Genomic DNA, 26631 nt, shown 5'->3' on the forward strand with positions numbered 1-26631 from the left:
TTATTTCTTTAGAACTCATTCGAATTGGTGAGACAAGATCTCCCAGGCAAAAAGCTGTGAGTACTAGCCCTAATCAACCCACTTTCCAAATGCATATGCATCGTATTCCCCATATTGAGGCTGCTACACCAATATAGGAGAGGCTTTGGGTCCAGGGCTCACTCAGTCACACCCTCTCCCCTTCCCTGTTCCCCTTCTACGAGGAACGGACCTCGTTATCTAGGTCCATCTAGTTATCCATAAATACAATCATCAAACTCAAGTAAGATAGAGCAAATGGGAAGATACAGAATGTAAAATATAATCCTTAGCAGTGTAGCACGTCAGTTCCAAAGACAAAGTCCAATGTCCGCAATGGGGTCGAGGTGAATCAGACAGTACCCTAGCTTATGGAAAAAAACCCCACCTGATAACAGACAGGAAGAGCTTTAGTCTACTGCATAAGGTGGTCACATGTTACCCTCCTCTAAATTGGAGAAACCAAATGCATATTAGGTGACATTTAACACGTGTCCCTGCACTCATTCTGCAGGAGTGACCCTGTGCTACCAATTGTCTGCTATTTTAACTCACCATGCACGCTGATCTCTCTATCTGTGGCTTCCTGGATAGTTACAGCCGGACCCAATGTAAACAAGAGGAGCGACACCTCATTTATTGTCTGTGCATGCTGTAGACTGCGGGACTCGGGATTGAATTCTCCAACTTCAGATAAGTCGCTCTTTCTTTTTGTACCATATCAGGCCATTTGTGCTTGCCGTCTGCTTCCAGTTGTATGTTCTGGCCTTCTGACCCCGTTTATGTAGCCCAACCATCCAAACATCATAACATTAAGGACACATTGCATTGACAAAGGAGCTAACACTGGCATTCTAGAACATCGAACGGTAGAGCACAGGAACAGGCCCTTTGGCCCATAATGTCAGTGCCAAACATGATGCTAAAATAAAGTCATCGCATCTGGCTACGGACGATGCATATTCCTCCATTTCTTCCATATCCATGACCCTACCTTAAACACCACTACCGTATCTGTCTTCACTACCGTTCCTGGCTGCGCATTCCAAGTGGTCACCTCCCTCTGTGGCACAAACATCTTTAAACTACTGCAGTTGTTTTTCTATCTCTGTACATAGAATATTAGATAATTTCAGATGTTGTGTGATAGGTGACCCGTTAGAAGATCCTGATAATTAAGATCACTGGCCTCAACGCAAAACGCAAGATCTAATGCAGAAATACAGTAAGTTCTACAGTATTGATAATTACCCTTCTTCAGATTAGGACGGTAAGTGAACAAATGGAATTTTATTTTTGTTTCTGGTCCAATGCTTCTGGAATACAGCCAAGATTTCATGCATAATAAGCCAACTGAGTTGCCCCAGAGAATAAATAGTGTTGGCACTGTTTTCACTTTGGATTATGGTTTGAAATAAGTGTTGGATTTTTTTTTTAATGCAATTCATCAACCTGCCAGACTTAACTATTGTTAATGTAACTGTCTCACCAGTTTAACAATGCATTGTGCCTTAAACTGAAAACAGATTAAGCATTTCTTCAGAACATGCAATTGCATATTCTTGAGGAGTATCTAATTATTTTGCCACTTTGAAGAATGGAGTCCTGGAGGTGAAGAGGCCTGCCCATTATAACGTCAGGTTGCAAGCATGTTGCCCACAATATTCTGATTAAATGGATCAAGCTTTCACAGATAATTTAGAAGATTTAAGCATTCCAAACAAAAACAAAAACAAAGAGTGCTCTCTCAAAAGTCATCAGCCTGACTCTATTATCTTCACTTTGGTTTAAGAACCACTTTCATGGTTACTTTCAAGTCAGTTTTGCTGCAAAATAAATGTGTGACTCTTCAGTGCAGCCTTTTTATTGAAATTTAAAGTTACATAGTTAGACATGCACAATTTAAGGCAAGTTATTATTGTATTCATGGTCAGATAGATCCCATGGCACTATTTAATGTATAGGGATCACCCCTTGCTAACGGTATTTTGGTGTGTGCAACACTGAAATAGCGATTATAGACAATAGACAATAGGTGCAGGAGTAGGCCATTCGGCCCTTCGAGCCAGCACCACCATTCAATGTGATCATGGCTGATCATTCTCAATCAGTACCCCGTTCCTGCTTTCTCCCCATACCCCCTGACTCCGCTATCCTTAAGAGCTCTATCTAGCTCTCTCTTGAATGTATTCAGAGAATTGGCCTCCACTGCCCTCTGAGGCAGAGAATTCCACAGATTCACAACTCTCTGACTAAAATACATTCTTTGAAATACATTCCTAATGTATAATCTTGCTGCAGTTGTATTCTTGGAGTAACATCATATTCCTTTTCAAGACTGATATAGCCGTCCTATAATGTAGTACCTAACACTGAACATTACAGTCAGGGTGTGGTTAAATAGAACTCTGTAACCTATATCTTCCCGCACTCCATTCTAGATATAAAGGGCCATAGTTCATAAATATTTTGATAATTTCTTACACTGATCCATGACACTTTATCGATGTACACATAATGATCAATGATCTCCAAAGTTCCTCAAAGCAATGTTTCCAACATTTTGAAAGCACTCTGCTCTAACCATTTTAAGTCAAAAATCAAAGACCTTACATTTCCATACATTTGAATTCATTTGCCCTCAATTGTCAATTTATTAGCTTGGTCAATAATTTTACCTTGATTTCAAAATCAACAGTGTCTCATATGGAAGTTCATCAACCACCTCTGGAAGTCTAAATGTATAAGTTCCATTGACATTCCCCGTTACACCATTTTAGCCCCATTCTTCAAAAGGATTCCTTTATCAAATCTAAACTGATCTCCCTGATCAGTTTAAAGTTCCGAGCCACTCAATCACCAACCTTACTTGTGGTCTCTGGTAATTTCTGGGATATTAGTCTAATATGAATAAACATAAAATGCTCAAAGTGCTGATGAGATCAGTAAGCATCCAAGTGAAAAGCAGTTTAGATTGGTGACCACCTAGAGCCAAAACAACACTGTTGCCCACACAAAACCTCAACAATGGTATAGATATGATATCCAGACCATTTGAATGACTAATTAGATTTGAAGCAGTCCTGTGAACCTCACCTGTAGCTGGAGCAGTCCAGTAAATCAGCCCTGTAAGCCAGAAGAGTCATGTAGTTAACTCACAGCCAGACCTCTCCTGTAAACCCACCTAAAGCCTGAGCAGGCATGAAATCCCCCCACAGCTAGAGCAAGCACCTGCCATCTCTTACAGTTGGAAAAGAGGTGTAACCCAACTAAAGCACGATGGCACAGCGGTAGAGTTGCTGCCTTACAGCACTTGCAGCGCCGGAGACCCGGGTTTGATCCCGACCACAGGGGCTGTCTGTATGGAGTTTGTACGTTCTCCCTGTGACCTGCATGGGTTTTCTCCGAGATCTTCGGTTTCCTCCCACACTCCGAAAACGTACTGGTTTGTTGGTTAATTGGCTTGGTGTATGTGTAAAATTGTCCCTAGTATGTGTGTGTAGGATAGTGTTAATGTGCAGGAATCACTGGTCGCCGTGTACTCGATGGACTGAAGGGCCTGTTTCCATGCTTTATCTCTAAACTAAACTAAACCCAGAATAAACCTGCAATCCACACAAAGTTAAGGCATCCCAGCAGGCCACACGGCCAAGCAAACAAAACACTTACAGCCAGAGTAAGCCAATAATCCACCTACAGTGGGCAAATGCACAATCCAATTAAGAATGAAGCTGCCTGTAACATGGTCATATTAACCATCTCCACCAGTTGGAATCATCATCTAACTCACCTTGAGACAATAAGCATGTATTCCTGGACCTTACTCATAGTCAGAGCAGCTATGTTATGCACATAAAGCTTGTGTGTCATATAACCAATTATTATTGAAGCATTTCTGTAAACTCATCTACAGACCATCGCTCACCTCCATCTTAAGAAGGTTAGTAATCCACCAGCAGACGTATAAACTGCACATGGAGCACTTAACCTACCTATAGCAAGAGTAACCATGTTTATGTCATCATTTGGAACAACCACATATACCGATGGGCAGATCCTCACTGTAACCCAGGAACGTCCAGGAATTTGCCCTGAAGACAATATGGGAATGGCAAATTTCCAAGTCAGGACAATGTGTTACTTGGAGGGGAAGTTGCTCTTAGACTTGATGGTAGAAGTTGTTATTGGTGAGCAAAGCAGCTAATGGAGAGTTTTCTCTTCAATTCCCATTGATTTCATTTTTACCAGCGCTTCTTGATCAAGGGCATCATTCCTTTGCTTCTTAATATTTGTGCACAGGCTTTCCTGCACAATGTTCAATTTTGTTGGTTATATGCAGGTTGTACCTGCAATGTACCAGCTTGGCCTGAGATATAGCTAGTTCTCAAATGTAAATGAGCTTTAGAACGGCTATCTGATTTGACCTCAAATAAGGTAATCATTTGTAGAGACGATTGATTGCCTTTTGCCTCGAGACAGGCTAACTCTCTTCAGAGCTGAAGATTGTAGCTTCCTTTTCATGGCTGATCCTGCTAATTTTTGGTTGACGAAGAGTTTACTTTCAGACTCACCATTCTTCACTGCAAGAGTTCAAGAGAATAAGAGAAAATAGGGATTTGAAGCAAAAGGCAGTTACACGTGAGTTTTCATTACAGTACGCCAAAGGAATAAATACCAACAAATATACAAGACACATTCTCCACATTCACTGCAGATTTATTTTTTTTGGTTGTTGCTTTTACAAAACGGTGGCAGTTTAATTATTCACAATAACTCCATAACAACTTAAACTTGTCTTGTTAATTGATTACTGCATCTTGTCACATTAGGAAGTACCTGTATATCTTTTTTATGCATTGCAGTATCCATTTGTCACTCAAAAGCACGCTACTTTATGAATGGTTACAAATACATCACATTTTCTGTAAATACTCTTTTGCTGTGTATAGAAGAACTCTCAGTTACAGTTAACAATTCAATTGGCGTTTCAATATAAAATACCATATGGTCATTAAAATATATTTTAAAATATGATTTCTAAATCTACAATTTGCCTGAAGAATAGGAACTTAACCCGTTGCAACCTGTATCAGTTTTGTGCTTTTCAACAATTTAATTGATTGGAATGGAATGAGACAGCGTGGAAACAGGTGCATTGGCCAACCATGTCCAAGCCAACCATTGATCACCCATTCACACTAGTTTTGTTATTCTTCATTTTCATCCACTGTCTAAACACTAGGGGTCATTTATAGATGCCAATTAACCTATAAACCCACACGTCTTTGAGATGTGGGCGGAAACCCACGTGATCACAGGGGAAAAAAATGCAAACCCCACACAGCACTGGGGTCAGGATTGAACCCAGATCTATGTCACTCTACCACTGTAACACCCTAAAGTTAATAAACTAGAATTTTAACATTATGGAACTTTAATATTTAAAACAAAATTAATTCCACCACTTCCCCATGCCAAGATACGCAAATGAGACAAATGCAACAGCATCTTTCAAATGGTGCATCAAGGTATAGACCACAATTCTACAAGCATGGCAGGTATGATGCACACATGCCCCAAAATGGACAGAGTACCTTCTTGCTCAGTGATGTGATAGTCCACCTAACCATGACCTGTATGGACCGGAGTGAAAGTTGGCACAAGACATCACCTCCAGAAACCTGTGTGGATGGTTCTCACCAACGAGTAAAGGCACAGGTCGCAGGACCAACAGGAGACTGTCAATGAGAAATTATGGAAATGATTGAGGGGGCAGGGATATTGAAGAGGTAATGAACTGTGGAGGTACTGAAGACAATCAAGGGGGGGGGGGGGGGGGGTGATTAAAAGACTCTGGCATCCAAATGTCTTCTTTGTGAGGCCTCCTCGTCCACAAGGAAACCAAGACAAAATACTGAACCTTACCTATTGGCAAATTCTGTCCACAATTCATCTCTCAGCCAGATTTACTGGATAGAAAAGCAGCCACTAGTTCCCCCCTTGGTCTTTTAAACAAGACCACCAATTAATCAAATCTACACAAATAAAGCTCGTCAGGTTAATGTTATGTTAAAAAAATGTGTTGAGATTGGGACTGAACAGGAAGGTGGTGTGTTCCAAGGAGTTAAATAACAACCTTCATTGTAACCGCATCTTCACCATCTGGCTTTTTGCTAGGCAGGGGCAGTCAACATTAGGCCCCCTAATTTCCAAGGCAGATGTGGAAGAGTATGAATCCACTAATCCAGACAGCAATGTTCTGATACAGAGGAGCAACTTTTACGGCACCAGGTACAATGGCGTGTCCTGCACTGTTAAGCAATTTCACTCCAATAATATGTTCAAAACCATTGAAGCAAATTGAAGACAAGAATGAGAAGAATAGCATTTATCACTTGCAAGTACTAAAATTGCAATGTAAGGTACTTTTATAAATCCTTTCCAGTGGAATGCAACCCGAAGACTACTTCTCTCCAGTTGACTGGTTACATTGTAAACAGCAGTTTTGCTCCATTTTACTCTCCGTTCAAGCAGCTTTATTGGCCCTTAGCAAGGAAAACAGGAATTGTGATCATTCCTGACCGGAAAGGGTTAACTATGCTGGCCATGTTTTAGTCAATTAAATCAGGCTCAATGTTAAAAAGTATGTCTTCGTTTCCCCTGCGAACCTCAAGCAACAGAGGAAATTTATTCTTCACTGCTTCCTGCAAGTCATTTGTTGTCTTTAAGGGTATTCCATTCACTTTAACAATAACATCTCCATCTTGGATTCCACTCCTGGTGGTAAGAAAATAAAATGTTTTAAAAAGTGACAGTAAGCTTACCGAGATATTTTCTTCAAGTGGAACAAGAGATCTTAATGTATGATAGAACATATTCGCCAGAGCCAAGTTAAATCCCGATTGATACCGAGATCTGTGCTACTAAAATTACTGCTTACTTTGCACAGGCTCGGGCACATTGCCTGGAAATTGTTCTCGATGTTACAGATTCAACAGCATAGCTAGAGTTTGCTCTCTGAGCAGTGGCATTGCTTTCTGTTGTCTGTTATGCAGTTTTATGGGTACGAGCATGCCCTTGATTTTAAAACTCAATACATGTGGGAGGGACAGTTAAACTATTAAGATCAAGCAGCCCAAACCCAGTTCCTCTTGCTTAAAATTTCGTAAACACATATTAGTTCATCACACGACCTCCATAAAATGAAAAACGCTAAATTCAATTCATCACCTGCTTCCTAATCAAGTTTATCCAAAGGCAAAGTGGGAAACTAGAGAACACATTCCAATAGCCCTGGTTGAGATATATGTTTAGTTTAGTTTCGAGATACAGTGCGGAAACATGTCCCTCGGCCCACCGACCAGCAATCCCTGCGCATTAACACTATCCGACACACACTAGGGGCAATTTACATTTATACCAAATCAATTAACCTACAAACCCGTACGTCTTTGGAGTGGGGGAGGAAACTGAAGATCTCGGAGAAAACCCAAGCGGTCACGGGGAGAACGTACAAACACCATACAGACAGCACCCGTAGTCAGGATCGAACCCGTGTTTCCGGGGCTACAAGCACTGTTAGGCAGCAACTCTACTGTTGCGCCACCGTGCCACCCATATGAATCATAGTTTGACACGGGTGAGGGGGAGGAAGACTAGAGGGTGGCTAATGTGCCTCTAATTAAGAAGGATTGTAGAGGAAAAATTGGGAACTATAGGCTAACATGCCTAACATCTGTGGTAGGAAAGGTACTGAGAGGTTTCAAGGTGATAAGATATATCCTGGTTTGGAAAGACAGGAGCTGATTAGCGATAGTGAACATGGTTTATATGTGGGAGGTTGTGTCTCACGAATTTGATCGAAGGTTGACGAGGGCAGGGCCATAGACAGAGTTGGCATAGACTTCAGCAATGCATTTGATAAGGTTCAGCATACGAGGCTGCACTGGAAGGTTAGATTCTATGGGACTTGAGAGAGCTAGCCAACTGGATACAGCATTGGCTTTATGAGAGGTAGAAGAGGGTAGGGGAGGTTGTTTATCAGACTGGAGGCCGGTTACTAGTGGTGTTTCTTGGAGATCAGTATCGGGTCCATTGTTGTCGTTATCAATATCAAAGATTTGGATAACAATTTACAAGACATATATAGCAAGACTTATTCCTTGGAGCGCAAGAGGTGATCATATAGAGATGTATAAAATCGTGAGGGGATAGCATGAATGTGCCAAGGAGACACTGTTGGTGGTTTGCATCCTGACCTCTGGTGCTATCTATGTGGAGCTTGCACACGTTTTCTGTGAACTGATGGCCATTGTAAATTACCCTTAATTTGGGAGTAAGTGGGGTGAGTTGATGGAATGTGGGGGAATAAAATGGGATTGGCATAGATGAATGGTCAATAGTCACCATGGACTTGGTCCGCTGGAGGGCCCGTTTCTTACTGTACGACACCATGACTCTGAGCATTTCCAGGAACGTCTCCCTTGAATAGGTGCAGCTCCTCTCCACGAGATGTATAAAATCATGAGGGGAATAGATTGGGTTAACGCAGTGTCTTTTTTTCTCCCCCAGGATGGGGGTATCAAAAACTAAAGGGCATAGGTTTGAGGCGAGAGGAAAAGAAATGAATAGGAACCCGAGGGGCAATTATTTCACACAGAGAATGGTGGGTATTTGGAACAAGCTGCCAGATGTAGTTGAGCTAGTACAAAAATAACATTTAAAAGACATTCCGACAGATGCATGTATTGGACAGGCTGAAAGGGATATGAAAGAAAAGCAGGAAAACAGGGTTAGCTTAGATGGGGCATCTGGTTGGTCTGGATAAGTTGGGCCAAAGGGCCTGTTTTCATGCTGTATGACTGACTGACTATGATTCTCAAGGTAGAAAGGTCCTACCGACCAATGCAAGTAATGAGGATCTCTTCAGGGGGTGCTCCTTATGTGCCAAGAGAAGTAGTGTATCACATAGGCCTCCAGAAAGGTGCAGCCTTCCACAGCCCCTAATGTGGATCCAAGATCCTGGCTCCCTAATAATAAATACATTGCACTCACTTACACCTACCAGTTTTCGCAGTCCTGATCTCAGTCCAAGCACCAATTAGTACTGGCATCTCCAAATTTGCAGGTTGGCAGTCCTTCCCCCACTAGCCAGGCTTTCTATATGGCCTGCACACTGAAGTCTACTTTAATGAAACCCTGCCAATCTTCACAGGGGGGAATCTAATATCAATCGCATCCCCACTCTATTCATTTTGGGTAAAAGGGCTCCTACAATCTTCAAAAATGAATGCTCACTTTCATTGCAACTTTTTAAAAGCACAGCAGAAATGACTTCTGTCACCTTCTTTGTCAAGGACACATTCGTTATTCCGGTTCCCACAAAAAATCAAGTGACCTATCTCAATTACAATTGTCCAGTAGCTCCAACATTGACCATAATGAAATGATGAATCACCGGTCATGGCCCACATTTCTATCAGTCTTCCAGACAATCTGGATACCCTGGACGTCTCCAGGAAAAATAGTCTATGGAAGACGCCATCTCTCTTACACTACATTCAGTCTTATTTGATAATAAGAATACCTATGTCCGGTTGCCTTCATTGCCATAATAGCAAATAACCGCATCTCTGAACTCCTAGACCTTGGCCCGGGACTTCCATCTGCAACTGGGTTCTGGATTTCTTGACCGGCAGACCTCAGTTGGTTAGAATTGGTCATAAAATTTCCTCCACCCGCAACCAGAGTGTTCCTTAGGGATATGTGCCCAGTCCCTTGCTCTGTCCACTCATGGCTGCGTGCGTGACCTCAGTCGTTAAGTTTGCCAATGGTACCACTGGCATCAGCTGGATGAGATGATGAGATGACAAACAACGATGAGACAAGATGCAGTAACGGGGTCAAGAATCCAGTGTCGTGATGACAGTAACCAAGTTTGGTTATTGCCATCAAGCAAAAGAGTTGGTTGCTGACCCAAGAAGGCAAAGGGGTGAACACAACCTTGTCCTTATCAACGGAGCTGCTGCAGGGATGGTCGACAACTTCAAGTTTTTGTCATCCATATTACACCAGCAACCTGACCTGGTCCCTTCACACTGATACAGTAATCAAGGAAGTGCATCGGTGTATTTACTAGGAAGACCAGATTTCTGAAAGGAGACATCAAGGAGGCTCGCCAGCAGTACATTGGAAGTCAAGTCTAGAGCTCGCAAAAGCATTTCAGCTGCAAGATAAGCCAAAGACAAGGGACACCATGGGAATGAAAAAAGGCAAAATTAGTGATCAAGGACATGAGGCCCAAATCAGTCCAGTTCAATTTCAGACAGAATCTCAACAAAGGGAATGTGTTCGGTGGCTTGGAAATGGAGATGGAACCAAAGACAGGGCTGTGAACTTTTCACGTTTAGTTGGAGGAAATTTCTACTTGTTCATATAACAATAAAGCAGCCTGGTAATTTGAAATAGAATTGAAGCTTTTTTAGGAATATTCCCAGCAACAGAATATAAAATAGCTGCAATATTCTGTCGAGATGCTTAGAAACGCTGTGCTATTCATTTATTTTACCATTCCTTACTGCAGGTTTCTTACATTGTAATGAAAAGGATAGACCTTACCTGTATGCAGGGGAGTTTAAAATCACTTCATGTACATAGATGCCAGTGCTGATATCAGGAAAATCAGAGTTCTTTTTCTTCAATTCCTTTCTTAGGCTGGAAAAAAATGGAATCAGACATGACTAAAATAGGTGGAGAACAAAAAAATCTTTACTTTTCTATTCAATTTCAATTTAAATGTATGAGGAGCAAGTCCTCAGAATGCACAAAATTAATGCTAATGGATCCCATTGACCTAATGAACATGAATAATGTGCAAAGGTTCTCCGATTAAAGTTTACCAATTATTACTTTTAGTGTATTGCCACCTCTTAATGTCATTAATATATAATCTGACCATGAGATGTATGAAGTAGGATTCCCTCCCCTCAATGTCCCCACACTGATCCTGCAACACTGCAGGCCATGACTTTAATCTGCTTGCCTGAGCAAAGCGAGAAAGAAGCAATCAATGTACTTGGGCAGGGAGGTTGATAATGGTTCATCGACAGGCCGAGCCAAAACAAAGTGCAATCGGGTTTGGGAGAGGCCCTAAAAAGGGAAATTGGGTACTTGTTTTCCAATTTCCATTTGTGACATGAAACACTAACAATCCCCCCCACCCTCTCAATAACAGTAAACAGGTGGGCAAAGAAGTGGCACTGAAACGGCAAGCAAAAATAAGAAAAATCCCAAAGCATTATATAAACATAATAGCGCTGGCAGCTCATATTCCTTCATTTCCACCTGCCGATCCCCAAACGACTTGAGTCCTGCAAAATCTCCTTCCCCACAGTACCTGTGCAGCAGCTGCCCCACCCAGCTTGCCTCCAATGTGCCTACCATAGAATCATGAAGAACAGAAACAGACCCTAGCCATCAGTATCTATTTAGGCTAATACTACAGCCTTCAACACCATGGCATTTCAATCACTGATCTAAATATTCCTTAACTGTAGTGAGAGTACCTGCCTCTACCACCCCATCAGCTAGTTAACTCTTCCGTGTGAAAAAAATATCTTCCTTGCATCGCCTCCAAAAGTCCTACCTCTTTCCTTAAACTTTGTCATTTCCCTTACTCTTGCTTGCCAGTGCCATATCCTGCCACATCTTTGCCCGCCTCATTACTTTTTTAGGTTATGCACTCCACCCTCTCCCTAAACAATACACATACTCTCTAAATCTACCATAAACTAACCGCTGTGCCATTACCCTGCCCTTGATATTCTCAAGTGGACAGGGCTGTGTTGGTGACTTCAGGGGTTTCAGGATTTCAGGCCTCTGCTTTCGCCCACCCAATTCCAGGCCCAACTTAAAAGTGTAATCTTCCAATGAGTTGAGGAGTAATTGAATTTGCCTTTACATTTCACTTCTCCTCTTGTTTCCTTGTGCTACCCTTTAGTCTCCTTTCCACCGCCAGCCTTCCACCCATCGACCAATTAACCCCATGACATATATGCATCTATCACGTGCCACCATTTGTCCTGCCCGCTTTCCCAGCTTTCTCACCCCTACTGCATCAGTCCGAAGAAGGGTTCCGACCTAAAACGTCGCCTATCCATTCCCACTGCACATGTTGCCTGATCCGCGGACTTTTCCAGCACTTTGATTTTTTGATCAAGTTTCCAGCATCGGCAGTTTCTTGTATCTGTCATCACCCCTCTGGTTGTATAGGAAGGAACTGCAGATGCTGGTTTACACCGAAGATAGACATACAATGTTGGAGTAACTCAGCGGGACAGGCGGCATCTCTGGAGAGAAGGAATGGGTGATGTTTCAGATCGAGATTGAAAAAGAATCTCAACCCAAAATGTCACCCATTCCTTCTCTCAAAAAATGCTGCCTGTCTCGCTGAGTTACTCCAGCATTTAGTGTCAACCTGCTGGTTGTACATCCATTCCAATTTATGAACTGACCACTATCATAGCCAGGGAAACACACAGAACCTCGAATATATAAGTTAGGTTCTGATAATGTAGAAAGGACACTAAATACCATTCTAACCTCTAAGTACTGTTACTTCCTGAGTTTGCCAAATACAGAGCTCATCAACTGCTGAATTGATTTTTAGGATTTGAGATATATCTTATTGCATATAGGATTGATGATAGTACTCTCTTGACTTTGCAGAATGGATGTAGAGACGATGTTTCCAGTAGTGGGAAAGTCTAGAACGGGAAGTCCTGGCAGAATTAAAGAATGTTATTTAAGAAAGGAGATGAGGAGAAATGTATTTAGTCAGAGGGTGGTGAATCTGTGGAATTCTTTGCCACAGAAGGCTGTGGAAGCCAAGTCAGTGGATATTTTAAAGTCAGAGATAGATAGATTCTTGATTAGTACAGGTGTCAGAGTTTATGGGGGAAAAGGCAGGAGAATGGGGTTAGGATGGAGAGATAGATTAGCCATGATTGAATGACAGAGTGGACTTGATGGGCCGAATGGCATAATTTTATTCCTAGCACATGACATTTTGACCTTATGCATTACTGGAAAACATTTCATTTAGCAAAATTTCCTCAATCAACATAATGCACCATGGGATTTTCAGTACCCATGAGCAAGTGCAGTGTAATATTCATTACAATGAAAAAATGATTTGCAGATCAAAGCAAGGAATTGCAGTATTGGGCAGACTGAGAAAGTTAACTGCAGCAATCAAGCAAACTTACGCAGGAGTTAAGGTCAGCATCCTCACACCAATGAACCGCTTCTTCACACCTGTGACTTCCCAATTATAAGCACAAGGAGAAAGTACAATTACAGTGAATTTTAATAAAAAGGTAATCATCAAGTTGTTTTCTACTTATTCGGGATAATACTTCCTAAAATGAGTCATATTCATCTTCACCCCAATGCCTCCTGAATCTGCTCAATGACTTGGTGGAGCAGATGATTACTGTCATTTTGTTTTCTAACAGTTCTCAGAAACGTTGAATGTACTACTACCACCTTAAAGAATTTTCCCAGTGGGAATCTTTGTTCTTTTCACCATCTTTCTTGAGAAAGCAAAGGATTGCAAAGAGACTAAACTGAATAAGAGATTTTCTGAAGCCATATGCCAGTAAGATCAGCTTTACATATCTCATTGCTAACATCTTCAATAGCACAATTATGTAATCAAAACATTGACTGGTTCTACAAAAATAATCTCTGTTTTTCAGGATCTTAGTGTTGCTACATGAAAGAAAGCATGTTTGGCCGAATAATGAGAATTGAGACATTGACACGCTTGGGTCATCTGCCAAAATATAACATTCATAATTGATTTTATATTTATAAAATGAATTGTTCTGATTTTATTCTTTTTGCATGCACGATCGGTATCCACAAACAGAAAGAAATGCACATAATCCATGTCTTCATCAGCTTTTAGTGTTAATCGCAACAGAGTTCATACTCTAAGCTATTTATTACTTATACTTATAATACTCAAGATAATGTTTTTAAACTATAGCATGTGCATGTATGATTTCGATGGAGGAATTGAAGGCTTTGTGGCCAAGTTTGCAGATGATACGAAGATAGGAGGAGGGGCAGGGACGCTGCAGAAGGACTTGGACAGGTTGGGAGAGTGGGCTGAGAAGTGTCAGATGGAATACGGGGAAGCAAAGGATGGAGTCATGCAATTTGGTAGTATGAATAATTACTAGGGGTAGACTGTTTTCTAAATGGGGAGAGAATTCAGAAATCTGAGGTGCAAAGGGACTTAGGAGTGCTGGTGCAGGATTCCCAAAAAGTTAACTTGCAAGTCGAATCGGTGATATGGAAGGCAAATGCAATGCTGGCACTTATTTTCAGAGGACTAGAATATTAGAAACAGGGATGTAATGCTGAGGCTTTATAAGGCACTGGTCAGACCACATTTGGAGCATTGTGAGCAGTTTTGGGCCCCATAACCGAGGAAGGATGTGCTGGCGTTAGAAGGGGTCTAGAGGAAGTTTACAGGAATGATCCCTGGGATGATTGAGTTAATATACAATGAGCGTTTGATGGCACTGGACCTATACTCTCTGGAGTTTAGAAGGATGAGGGGGGACCTCACTGAAACTTACCGAATAGTGAAAAGCCTGGATAGAGTGGATTTGGAGAGGAAGTTTCCTCTAGTGGGAGAGTCTAGGACGAGAGGCCCATAGCCTCAGAATAAAAAAACGTACCTTTAAAAAGGAGAGGAGGAGGAATTTATTTAGTCAGAGAGTGGCGAGTCTGTGGAATTCATTGCCACAGAAGGTTGTGGAGGCCAAGTCAATGGATATTTTCAAGGTGGAGATTGATAGATTCTTGATTTACGTGAGTGTCAGGAGTTCTGGGAAGAAGGCAGGAGAATGGGACTGAGAGGGAAAGATAGATCAGCCATGAATGAATGGCAGAGTAGACTTGATGGGCCGAATGGCCTAATTCTGCTCCTACAAATTATGAACACAGTTAAAAATAAACTAGCTTAATTTATGCTCTGAAAAATTCTTACCTTTGGTTCGTTTATGCAGAAAATCAGTAAGAAACATTGTAATGCGATCTGATGGAATTGCAAATGATATTCCTGCAGTCACCTTCAATGTGTTTATTCCTATAACTTCCCCATCCTGTAGATGAAATTTTTAAATTAAATGTCAAAACATCTGGGTATATTATGATCATTATTATTTCCTGGTTAGATTTGGAGAATGAATTGCATTTTGACGTTTTACATAAACTTATTTTTGTAACAGATAATATAATGTCCTTTTTTTTTTTTTTTTTTTTTTTTTTAAATTTTTATTCTTGAAAAGCATATGTACAAATCGAAATAAGAAAAAACACATTTGTTACAAAGTTCTTACATAGCTTCAATTTTTAAATTTTTGAAGAGAGAAAGTATAAATAAAAATATAAAACTATAAACTTGGGGAGAGAGAGAGTAAGAGGGTTAAAAAAAAAAGAAAAAAAGATCTAACAATAAAAATTAACGGGAGTAGATCCGGGAGACAAAAACCACAGCTGTACATCCAACCCCCAACTCAAGTTTCAACTTTTTATTTAAATTTTTTTTTTTTATTTTAGTCCTGTGCCAAGCCCATTTACTTTTCTAAAAATTCAATAAATGGAGACCATATTTTTAAAAATAACTCAGGTTTGTCGATTAAGGCAAACCTTATTTTTTCCAAATGCAGGGTCTCTGTCATTTCCATAGTCCACATTTTAATTGTGGGGGTTATTGGTTTTTTCCAAAATTTAAGTATTAGTTTTTTCGCAGTTATTAGACTGTAATCAAGAAAATGTACCTGACTTACTGTAAAATTTGTAGTATGTTCTGATAATCCTAATATAATTAATTTTGGGTCCATATCTAATTTTTTATTAATAACTTTAGAAACTATTTTAAAAATCTCCAACCAGAAGTTTTGCATTTTTATACAAGTTACGAAAATATGAGTTAAATTAGCTTCTTGAAATTGACATTTATCACACATAGGAGAGATACTAGGAAAAATCCTATTTAATTTCGTCTTCGAATAATGTAATCTATGTATTATTTTAAATTGTATTAGGGAATGTCTAGTATTCAATGAACATTGATGTATATGTTGTAAACTTTCATCCCATATATCTTGCATTATAACTTGATTCAATTCGTCCTCCCATGCTCGTCTATAAGATTCTGATGACGGAATGTCAATGTCAAGGAGAATATTGTAAATAAAAGATATTAATTTATTTGAGTTATTTGAGGATTGTTTACCATTCGATATTGGTGCGATCCTCTTAGCTCCAATAAATTTAAATAAAAAAACATATGGAGGTAATTCCATTATACATAGTGTTATCCGTACCTGGAAACAATTAAAGCTTACGTTAAAATTGAGTAAATTATCTGTTTTCCTTCCTATTGCGAATAATCCTTCTTTTAAACCGTCTGTCTTAGATAGAGGCTTTGCTCAATGGAAAAGTTATGGAATCAAAAGGGTGGGAGATCTTTATCATAAGGGAACTTTTCTTTCGTTTCAGGAGTTACAGCAGAAGTACGGATTACATGTTAATAATTATTTTAGATATTTACAACTTAGAGATTATGTAAAATCACACATGCAAGAATATAAGTTTAGAGGTCCAGAAATACTTGATGTATGCCTGAATCGACATTATAACTCATATAATGTCCTTTTTAAGCAAAATAATTTAACTATCTCAAGATGTTAAAGACAGTTTCGAAGAACTGGAAAAATGACAAAAACGCTTGGAATGCAGTCAATAAGGTGCACTGACTTTCAATAGGGAGAAGCGAAATGGAATGAAACATAATTTGGCTTACCAAATTCACCAATGGGCCTCCCGAGTTTCCGTACTTCAGATATGGGCAATGTGGAAAAGACAACATAATTTATCAGATTACGGAAATACAACATTCAACAGCATTGGACTATGCAGCCTCATGTACAAAATTACTATTGACTGCCATGTCTTTAACTATTATTATAGTCCAACATGTGAGATTTTATTAAAACAAAAATCAATATTAACTCACTCTCCCATTTTCCTCTTATTATTACTTCCACAAGGCAGTGACTCATTGTTCTCCAGCAGCCTACCCGTGGGTCTTTGCAAATCTTAATAATGAGTTGCATTTTGTATTTGCAAATCCTAACAGTGAGTTGCATTAAATAAGCATAAAGTACTAGAGTAACTCAACGGGTCAAGCAGCATCTGCAAAGAGCATGGATAGGTGATGTTTCAGGTCAGGACCCTTAATCAGTCTGAAGAAGGAAATCCATGTTCTCCAGAGATGCTGCCTGACCAGCTGAGTTATTCCAGCACCTTGCACCTTATCGTGCAATTAACATTTGTGCCAATTATCCCAAATTGTTTTTGGCTACATAACAGAACAGGATCCAGCACATTAATATCGTACTTTAACCTTGCACTGAATAAAAACAACCTGTAAACACAAACCTGCTCTTCCATCACTGGATGTTTTCAAGAGAGAGTTGGATTTAGCTCTTAGGTCTAATGGAATCAAGGGATATGGGGAGAAAGCAGGAACAGGGTACTAATTCTGGATGATCAGCCATAATCATATTGAATGGCGGTGCTGGCTCGAAGGCACCTGCACCTATTTACTATGTTTCTATGTATCTTAATTCATGGGCAGTAGCATCTGCTGCAAGGATCCAATGTTTATAAAGTAAATCACACTCAATAAGGTGGATTAAAAATACGCACATTGGAGTTCAAGTTAACAGCCACCGAAAGCATCAAAAACACAGGCTTGTTGACTTCTAGCTGCACAAGCCTTCCAGATGCCTGGTCTCAAAGTTTACTCTTACTGTTCTCCAGGTGTAATCTACTATGCGGAAGCCAGGTCCCATTGACGAGGAGGCCTAATTTTAACAGGTAGCCCGACCCTCCACAGTTGCTTTCAAAGTTGATAAAGCCCCCCTTCCCTCACGCCTCAGACTCCCTAGCTATCAAAATTATCAAAGAGTTTGAACATCTGAGAACATCCTGACATTAGCTTGAACTTGACCTTCTCTCACCAATCAATTTTAGCCCTTGAATTCAATGGGTTTACTAAATTTTCAGTGGTTTATTTATACTTACATTGATTATGGCATCTGTTTGTATGAAGTCCATGTCGGAGTCTTTTAGACCTAGTTCCTTTCCATCCCTCTGAGCAGAGCTGACAATCCCTGTTGTTACTGTGTTTTGTAAAGCAAAAGGACTTCCAATCGCAACTACAAATTCTCCTGGTCGGAGTTCAACTGACCGACCCAGCGGTAGCACAGGTAGCTTTCTCTGCAAAGGATCATATATTTTATAACATCACTATTATGTTTTTCTGTCAAATAACATCCCATTTCCTGATGGTAGATAAACATTAAATTTGATATTTTTAAACTTGTAGGAACTTTCCAGATTATATGATTTATTTGCATTATAACAGGAAATTCACATCAGAATTTTGTCATTGACTATGCAGCATCTCAAGTTAGTTAAACAACATTCTCTCTCTCCCCCCCCCCCCCCCCCCCCAGGCATTCCCTCTAATATCTTGAATCTTATTCATAAATTCACATGGACTTAACCATTCAGCGATGCAGAACATACAGCTTAATGGCCACTAGAATACAGTGATGAGGAAATGTGTTGTTTTGTTGAGCCTGATTGTGATCAATTTAGAAGTCTACTCATTTGTGAGAATGATGTGGAAATTCCAACACTAACTATTCATCCATCTGTCCATAACCTTCGCTGCATTTTGTCCAAATGCAATTAAGGCTCAAAATCAATTCTTATTGATGTATTTTAATTGTAAAATAGGAAATGATTTCAGCTTGCCATCTGCTACTTACTTCTAAAAAGCATCATTCCAAAATCTATCTTAATTTTCAAAATTAAAGGTCTCAGCGCAAAGTGTACAAAAAACGAGTCACATCAGCTGAAAGACTACTTATCTGCTTAATCAAATACACAAGAAAGATAGACACAAAAAGCTGGAGTAACTCAGCGGGACAGGCAGCATATCTGGAGAGAAAGAATGGTTGACGTTTCCAAAACGTCACCCATTCCTTCTCTCCAGAGATGCTACCGGTCCCGCTGAGTTGCTCCAGCTTTTTGTGTCTATCTTTGGTTTAAACCAGCATCTGCAGTTCCTTCCTGCACATAAGAAGGATGTCCACTTAAATTTGTGGATCACCTGCGCCTGATATGCATTGTTGGTGAGGTTAAAGTTACCTTTTATAGAAATGTATGTTTTGTGGTTTAAAAATGAGCGTGAAATTTGTTTAATAATGTAGAGCAAGATGAATGGTAGATTCTTCGATTTTCCTTTTCGCCTAATGGTTAGCTTCACCCAACTGCTATTAGACTTCTGGATTCTGATCCAGCCCTCCAGATTGGATTGAAAGCTCTTTCTCTCTCTCCAATAATTGTGCTTGTTCTAATTGAGACTCTAGTATGTATTGATATTAATACAATAAATGTATTAATATCAATACATACTAGAGTCTCAATGTATTGATTGTATTGATCAATCAATGTATTGATTTTATTGTATTGACTATGCAATACTATGCATTGCATATTGTATTGATGTATTGATTTTAATTCAACAATGCCCAGGAGGGAATTTGGAATCTCATTTAAAAGACACGAGGAAAATACCATAGGAAATGGACACATTTTCATAAATGCAAAAGAGAAAGACAAAGTTCACTCTTGATATCAGAGGTGAAGAAACTTAATGAACTAAGCATTACTGTGCATCTGACCAGGTAAATATCTAACCTGGGAATGACTGATATTCTGTGCCTTGAATGAGTGAATGTACCAAACTAAAAGAAACTTAATTTCAAACTAAAAGATGATTTATTCACCTTGGAATTAATTTTTATTGTTGCTATATCTGCCTTTGTATCAATATCTTTTATTGTTGCCTCGTAGAGTTTTCCATTGTGTACTTGGACTTTTATCAGTTGTTGACCTGACATAACATTGTTACTGGGTACAACCACATGGGCATTGGTCACAATTAACCCACGTTCTGATATTATAAAACCAGAACCACTCGACAATGGGATGCTTCGTCTCAGCAGTGGATGCCTGTACAGATGAAGAAAATTGAAACAAGGCTATGACAACTTATTTTTACATTCTTTACAGCATACAACGAACATTTTGTTGCCAATACTTAAACTTTACGAAAACTGTATCCTTGCCAACATCTTCACGTATTAAACATTAGGAAAATATTTTAAAAAGCATAACAATTTGATAAAAAGTATCACATTTCTACAAATTTTACCATTTCATTAAATTGCAATTGTGCAATGAGTTATTGAATTTTGACAACAAAAAATATATATTTGGAATTCTGTGTATTTTACCAGGGATTCTCAGGTTCAGTTTATATTCAAGGCTGAAATTGATATATTTTTGGGACTAAGGAGCCAAGGGATATGGTGATTGAGCAAGGAGTATTTTAATATTCTTGTCCTTATAAAGTATTTTTATGACCTGATCTTCTAAACCTTTTCAACCTTAACCCAGTGACTCTGCTTCTAATCCTGTCTCTCTCGCCCATTTCCTAGCCTCTGTCATCTCACCCCAGACTTGCCACCCCAACCCTTGCACAAACTGGACATAGACTGATCTGAATTCTTTCATATGCCTGGCCGTGGTGACGAATGCAAAGGCTTTTCCCTGAACAAGATCTGTTCACTGAAATATATGACTCCATTTCACATTGATAGATCTTGGAACAAAACTCTAAAATGGACCACCATGAAATTACTCTCTAATGTGCCTGAACAGGTATGTTTCAATTTTAACATAGTTGATGACTTTAATAATTAAATGACTAAAGCTCACTATTTAGAAGATTTTGCGACACGTGGAATAAATGCTAGCAGGGCTTGGAGGGGCATGTGAATTCAAGTCCACATCATGCATCAACCAACGTGTTGTTAGAACTCAATTGCCTAATTGGGCTTTTGAATAGTCCTCTATGCTAAACATTTATCCAGGAACTATCTTTGCAGGGCACCTAGAAATGGAAACAAAGCACAAGCCTTCCAAGCTAGTCTGGTGTCGCAAGGAAGAAAGATACAAGTGTACTGTACCTAACATATGTCATTTTCAAAGCACTTATTTTCAGACTTACCTTAAAACTAGTTCAATGTGAACAACTGCAGGTGCAATCTTTTCCACCACATCCGCAATAAAATTGAATTTATATCTTAGACTGTTTGGATGTGAATGATCTATACTACGCAGAAGAAATGTTGGATATTATTTATGAAATTCATAGTGCTCCTGTCTTATAAAATCAGCGATATCCATTTAAGTGATAAAGTACTGTTTGTACATTGAAAATACAATTCTAGCCCAGTTAAAGCAGTTCGACTAACAACAATTTTTAAATGCCGAATAAATTTTATTCTTCAGAATTTGTGAGAAGAAAACGAACTAAAAATATATACAAAATGTAAAAGATACAATAGATTTTGTCAATCTTCACATGATGGAAAATCATAATATGGACAATATTCAAAGAAAGTACTGCACTGTACATGCATGTAGGAAAATAACTGTAGATGCTGGTACAAATCGAAGGTATCACAAAATGCTGGAGTAACTCAGCAGGTGAGGCAGCATCTAGGAGAGAAGAAATTCCTACTCTCCTAGATGCTGCCTGACCTGCTGAGTTACTCGAGCAATTTGTGGTACCTTTGACACTGTACATGCAGATGTGTACCATGTAATCCATCAATGAAAATAATTTGCCAAAAGAACAAATTAAACGAACTAAAAAATTACACAACTAAAGGATGCGAGTACATTGGTAATTCTTAAGAACGTTGAGAAATTAAAATCTTATTCAACAGTGGGTATCCGAAATTTATATATTTTTTCTGAGAAGCCATGTCAATGAACTGTTTACTAAGTATCTGATTCACAAATTGATCTGGAGAATAAAAGGACATCTAATCGTACAAAAAAAAAATTTGAACAATAAACTTTCCAGTACAGTTAGTTCTAGGAAAATATCATTCATGTAATATGTGGGCAAAGTTATGTATTGTTGGAAATATTGGATTTATGTCCTTGAGTTTCGCCCAGTTACTTTGAGTGGTTGAGTGAACATTCTAAGGAATATTATCTTTTAAGGTTTTTTTTGCCAAACTTACTTTGCTTAAAATATTAGCATAAAGTGTTCTGGATCACATGGGATAGTGAGATTTGTAGGTTTGCACAAGGTCAAAGTTATATAACGTGTAAAAAGGAACTGCAGATGCTGGTTTAAACTGAAGATAGATGCAGAAAGCTGGAGTAACTCAGCGGGACAGGCAGCATCTCTGGAGAGAAGGAATGGGTGACGTTTCGGGTCGGTATCCTTCATGCTAATTATTTTCCCACTTTCGCATATACTCCCTACACTTCTGAAGAAGGGTTTCGACCCATTCTTTCTCTCCAGAGATGCTGCCTGTCCCACTGAGTTACTCCAGCTTTTTGTGTCTATCTTCTTTTATATAACGTGTATTGTAGTTCAGGTTTGTATCTGGTTTGGCTCTGGTTACTCTCCAGTGCAGGTGGATATGAGACTAAATGTAAGGGTACAGTGAGCATTTTGGAGATCTAAAAAGGAATTGGATAATTTGAATTCTAATTTATCAAAGCCAAATAACACTAGCCAAATCACTAATCTGACCAAATAGGATCATATGCGAACATGTTTAAATGGTCACATATGTAAGAAAGAAAACACAAAGCGCTGGAGTAACTCAGCGGGTCAGGGAGCATCTTTGGAGGACATGGATAGATGATATATTGGGTAGTGACAATGAAGGGTCCTGGCCAAAATTGTCACCTTACCATGTCTTCCAGAGCTGCTCCCTGACGCGCTGTTACTCCAGCACTTTGTTCTTTCTGTAAACCAGCATCTGCAGTTCCTCAAGTCTCCATTTATGCAATAATATGTACAGTGCCCTCCATAATGTTTGGGACAAAGACCCATCATTTATTTATTTGGGAACTATGTATAAACACTGCTGTAATTTCTACATGGCGAACCCAAATGTATAAAATGGCCTTTATTGAAATCTGACAATGTGCACTTTAACCACATGTGATTTTTTCTATTACAAATCTCAAATTGTGGAGTACAGTAGCAAATAAATAAATGATGGGTCTTTGTCCCAAACATTATGGAGGGCACTGTATTTAATACATATCAACACAAGCTGGTAGTAAATCTCATGCGCAATAACGAACAATAATATTCAATGTAAATTGATGCGTTAAAATATATCCAAAAAACTGATACTCAAGAAGTTATTTTCAAATTAAACAATAGAGTAAATATTTGCGGGCAATTCTTTTACTTTTACAATACTCTTTATTTATATAGTGGTAGCTTTATTTTAGTTTTGAGATACAGCCCTTCAGCCCACGGAGTACATGCCAACCATTCACGCTCGTTCTTTTCCCACTTTCACATACACTTCCTACACTATAGGGCTAATTTACAGAGGCCAATCAACCTATAAACCCGCACGTCTTTAGGATGGGGAGCATCCGGAGAAACCCCACAGTCGGATAGAGAACATGCACATGGATAGGACAGGTTTGGAGAGTTATGGACCAAGCGCAGGCAAGTGGGACTAGGGTAGCTGGGACATTGATGGCCGGAGTGGGCGAGTTGGGCCGAAGGGCCTGTTTCCACACTGTATCACTCTATGACTCTATGCAAACTCCACACTAGCAGCATCCAAGGTCAGGTTCAAACCTGGATCTCTGTTGCTGTGCAGCAACAGCTCTACCAGCTTCACCACTGTGCCGCCCTTCGCATGTTTTAGAACTTGTTGGAAGAGACCGCAAGTGTTTTGAAAAAGTATATTATGCCTATGTTTTATTCCAACTGTGGCATGAGTTTCCAATTTGATGTGCAAGTACCTTAAGATTGAAAGATGTAGTGGTGCAATACATTATTGTAACGTCGATATATTGTATCTGTTAATACTTAAAAATTGCTAAGAGTGGGTGCATAACAATATGTTTAGGAAGGAACTGCAGATGATGGTTTAAAACCGTAGACACAAAAAACTGGAGTAACTGCGGGTCAGGCAGTATCTCTGGAGAGAAGGAATGGGTCGTTTCGGGTCTGAAGAAGGGTCTCGACCCGAAACGTCACCCATTCCTTCTCAATACAATACAATATATCTTATAGACAATAGGTGCAGGAGTAGGCCTTTCGGCCCTTCGAGCCAGCACCGCCATTCAATGTGATCATGGCTAATCATTCTCAATCATTACCCCGTTCCTACTTTCTCCCCATACCCCCTGACTCTGCTATCCTTAAGAGCTCTATCTAGTTCTCTCTTGAATGTATTCAGAGAATTGGCCTCCACTGCCCTCTGAGGCAGAGAATTCCACAGATTCACAACTCTCTGACTGAAAAAGTTTTTCCTCATCTCTGTTCCAAATGGCCTACCCCTTATTCTTAAACTGTGGCCCCCTGGTTCTGGACTCCCCCAACATTGGGAACATGTTTCCTGCCTCCAACGTGTCCAACCCCTTAATAATCTTATACGCTTCGATAAGATCCCCTCTCATCCTTCTAAATTCTTTATTGTCATTGTACAGGGGGTACAACGAGATTGGGAATGCTCTCCATAGATGCTGCCTGTCCCGCTGAGTTAATCACTCCATGACAAAGCGTTAACGGCGGCGGAATATGAAAGCTCACCTGGGTCACATGCACCTTTGTGAACTTGCACCACCGCTTGCAGCCTCAGGTGCAGGGCTCTCCGGCTGGCTGACTTGAGCTTGCACACGTTGTCGTAGGTTATGCCGTCGCCGCCGCACACTTTGTAGCTGAGCTTGCAGCGGCACACGCCGGGACCCTTGTCCGCACGCTTGCCGGAGAGGGGCTTGCATTGCATCCCATCGCCGCAAGCCACATCTCGGGCTCTCCCGCAGGCTTGGCCCTCGGCGGCGGCGCACACCAGGCAGCAGTGGCAGGCGTCGTGCACATAGCCGTGCAGGCAGCTGGGGCTGGGGCACACGGACACGTCGCAGCGCTGCCGACACACGGCCTGGCCCTGGGCTGAGCCCCGGGGGAGTGCGGACAGGAGCAACGAAGCCCCCACCACCAGAGACCAAAGACAGCTGCTCATCCCTGCAGCAGAACCCGCCACTGCATTCATAGGGAACAGACACCGTCTGGGAAAGCTGAAACAACAACAAAAAACACACACACACACACAAGGTTCAAGAGAGCAAACTAGAAAGATGCTTTAAAAAAAAACATTGCAACTTGCAAGATAAACCGACTACTTACAAAATACAGTAATCTTTTTTTTTAAAAAAGAATGTAAATTGGTTGTTGCGAAGTGGAAGGCGAATGCAAAAAAAAAAAAAAAAATCTTGTTTAAAACCTGAGCTTTTTATAAGTATTTAAAGTTTGCACCAGTGACCAAAGGGCATCAAACCTCTGATCACAGAAAAATCGCAACGAGGACAAAGACTTGAATCAATCGATACTTTTCTAATTGTAAAATGAAAAAAAGAAGCTATCAGAGGATGGAATCAGTCTCCGTGCTGCTGCTGCTGCTGCTGAAAATGATGTGTAAGCCTTGAAAGCAAACGGTGAAAAAGAAGCCTTGATGAGCTTTCCGGCTGACTCACCAAGCTTTAGCCAATGTTTATGAAATTGGAACGTGGTTCCAGATGCCTACAGCTGGGCTGACCCAACCCATCATGACACATACCAAATATAGCATTCCGTCTGTAATCTTTGAACTTGTTTATGTTCTTTAATTTTCCTCATTACTATCCAGTGATGTACTGTATGGGAGATTATCTGTACGCCAGAAAAGTATCACTATTACGCGGCTATCAGCATCTAAGAACTGACCTATTTATTTGTAGAAGATTTAAATATATACAATGCTACGATAATAAGACAAAATAAGCAATGTAAGTGGTTACCTACAGGTTATATTTTAATATACAAAGTGGTTAATTTAGCCATTTAGAATTTGCATTTCAAAGTTAGCTCACATTGAACTGAAATCAATTATTCAATTAAATATTAGTTATTCATATTAAGCAGTGACTGCAGTAATATATCATTTAACTGTACAGGAAAGAACTGCAGATGCTGGTTTACACCATAGATAGACCCAAAATGCTGGAGGAACTCAGCGGGACAGGCAGCATCTCTGGAGAGAAGGAATGGGTTCTCTCCAGAGATGCTGCCTGTCCCGCTGAGTTCCTCCAGCATTTTGGGTCTATCTCAATGTGGGCTCCACCTCTCCTTGATCATCGTTAGCTTTTTGCATGTATTTCATTCATTTGTTCTATATCTCCATATCACCGTTTATATTTCTCGTTTCCCTGACTCTCAGTCTGAAAAAGGGTCTCAACCCGAAACGTTGCCCATTCCTTTAATTTAACTCTCCTGACTTTAGAGTAAATTAATAAACAAATTAACTGTAGATATCCCAATATAGTATATAAACATCAAAAGTTCTGATTTATCAT

General features: G+C 39.9%; 1 protein-coding gene across 2 annotated transcripts; it reads right to left on the minus strand.

The window, feature by feature from the left end:
* Positions 1–4732: 4732 nt before the first annotated feature.
* On the minus strand, positions 4733–25678 carry htra3b (HtrA serine peptidase 3b). Of its 2 annotated transcripts, none has more exons than XM_078406204.1 (10): positions 25427–25678; positions 24833–25317; positions 21248–21347; positions 19962–20187; positions 18187–18381; positions 16901–16933; positions 15080–15194; positions 13284–13332; positions 10636–10731; positions 4733–6795 (listed from the first exon to the last, which is right to left on the minus strand). In XM_078406204.1, the coding sequence occupies exons 2-10, from the start codon at positions 25290–25292 to the stop codon at positions 6630–6632; spliced, it is 1440 nt and encodes a 479-aa protein (XP_078262330.1). In that variant the 5' UTR covers positions 25293–25317; positions 25427–25678; the 3' UTR covers positions 4733–6629. The 2 variants fall into 2 exon arrangements, with proteins under 2 accessions (XP_078262330.1, XP_078262322.1); XM_078406196.1 differs by having other exon boundaries at positions 13284–13338.
* Positions 25679–26631: the final 953 nt, after the last annotated feature.

The sequence above is a fragment of the Rhinoraja longicauda genome, chromosome 1, assembly GCF_053455715.1.
Source record: "Rhinoraja longicauda isolate Sanriku21f chromosome 1, sRhiLon1.1, whole genome shotgun sequence".
NCBI classification, from domain to species: Eukaryota; Metazoa; Chordata; class Chondrichthyes; order Rajiformes; family Arhynchobatidae; genus Rhinoraja; species Rhinoraja longicauda.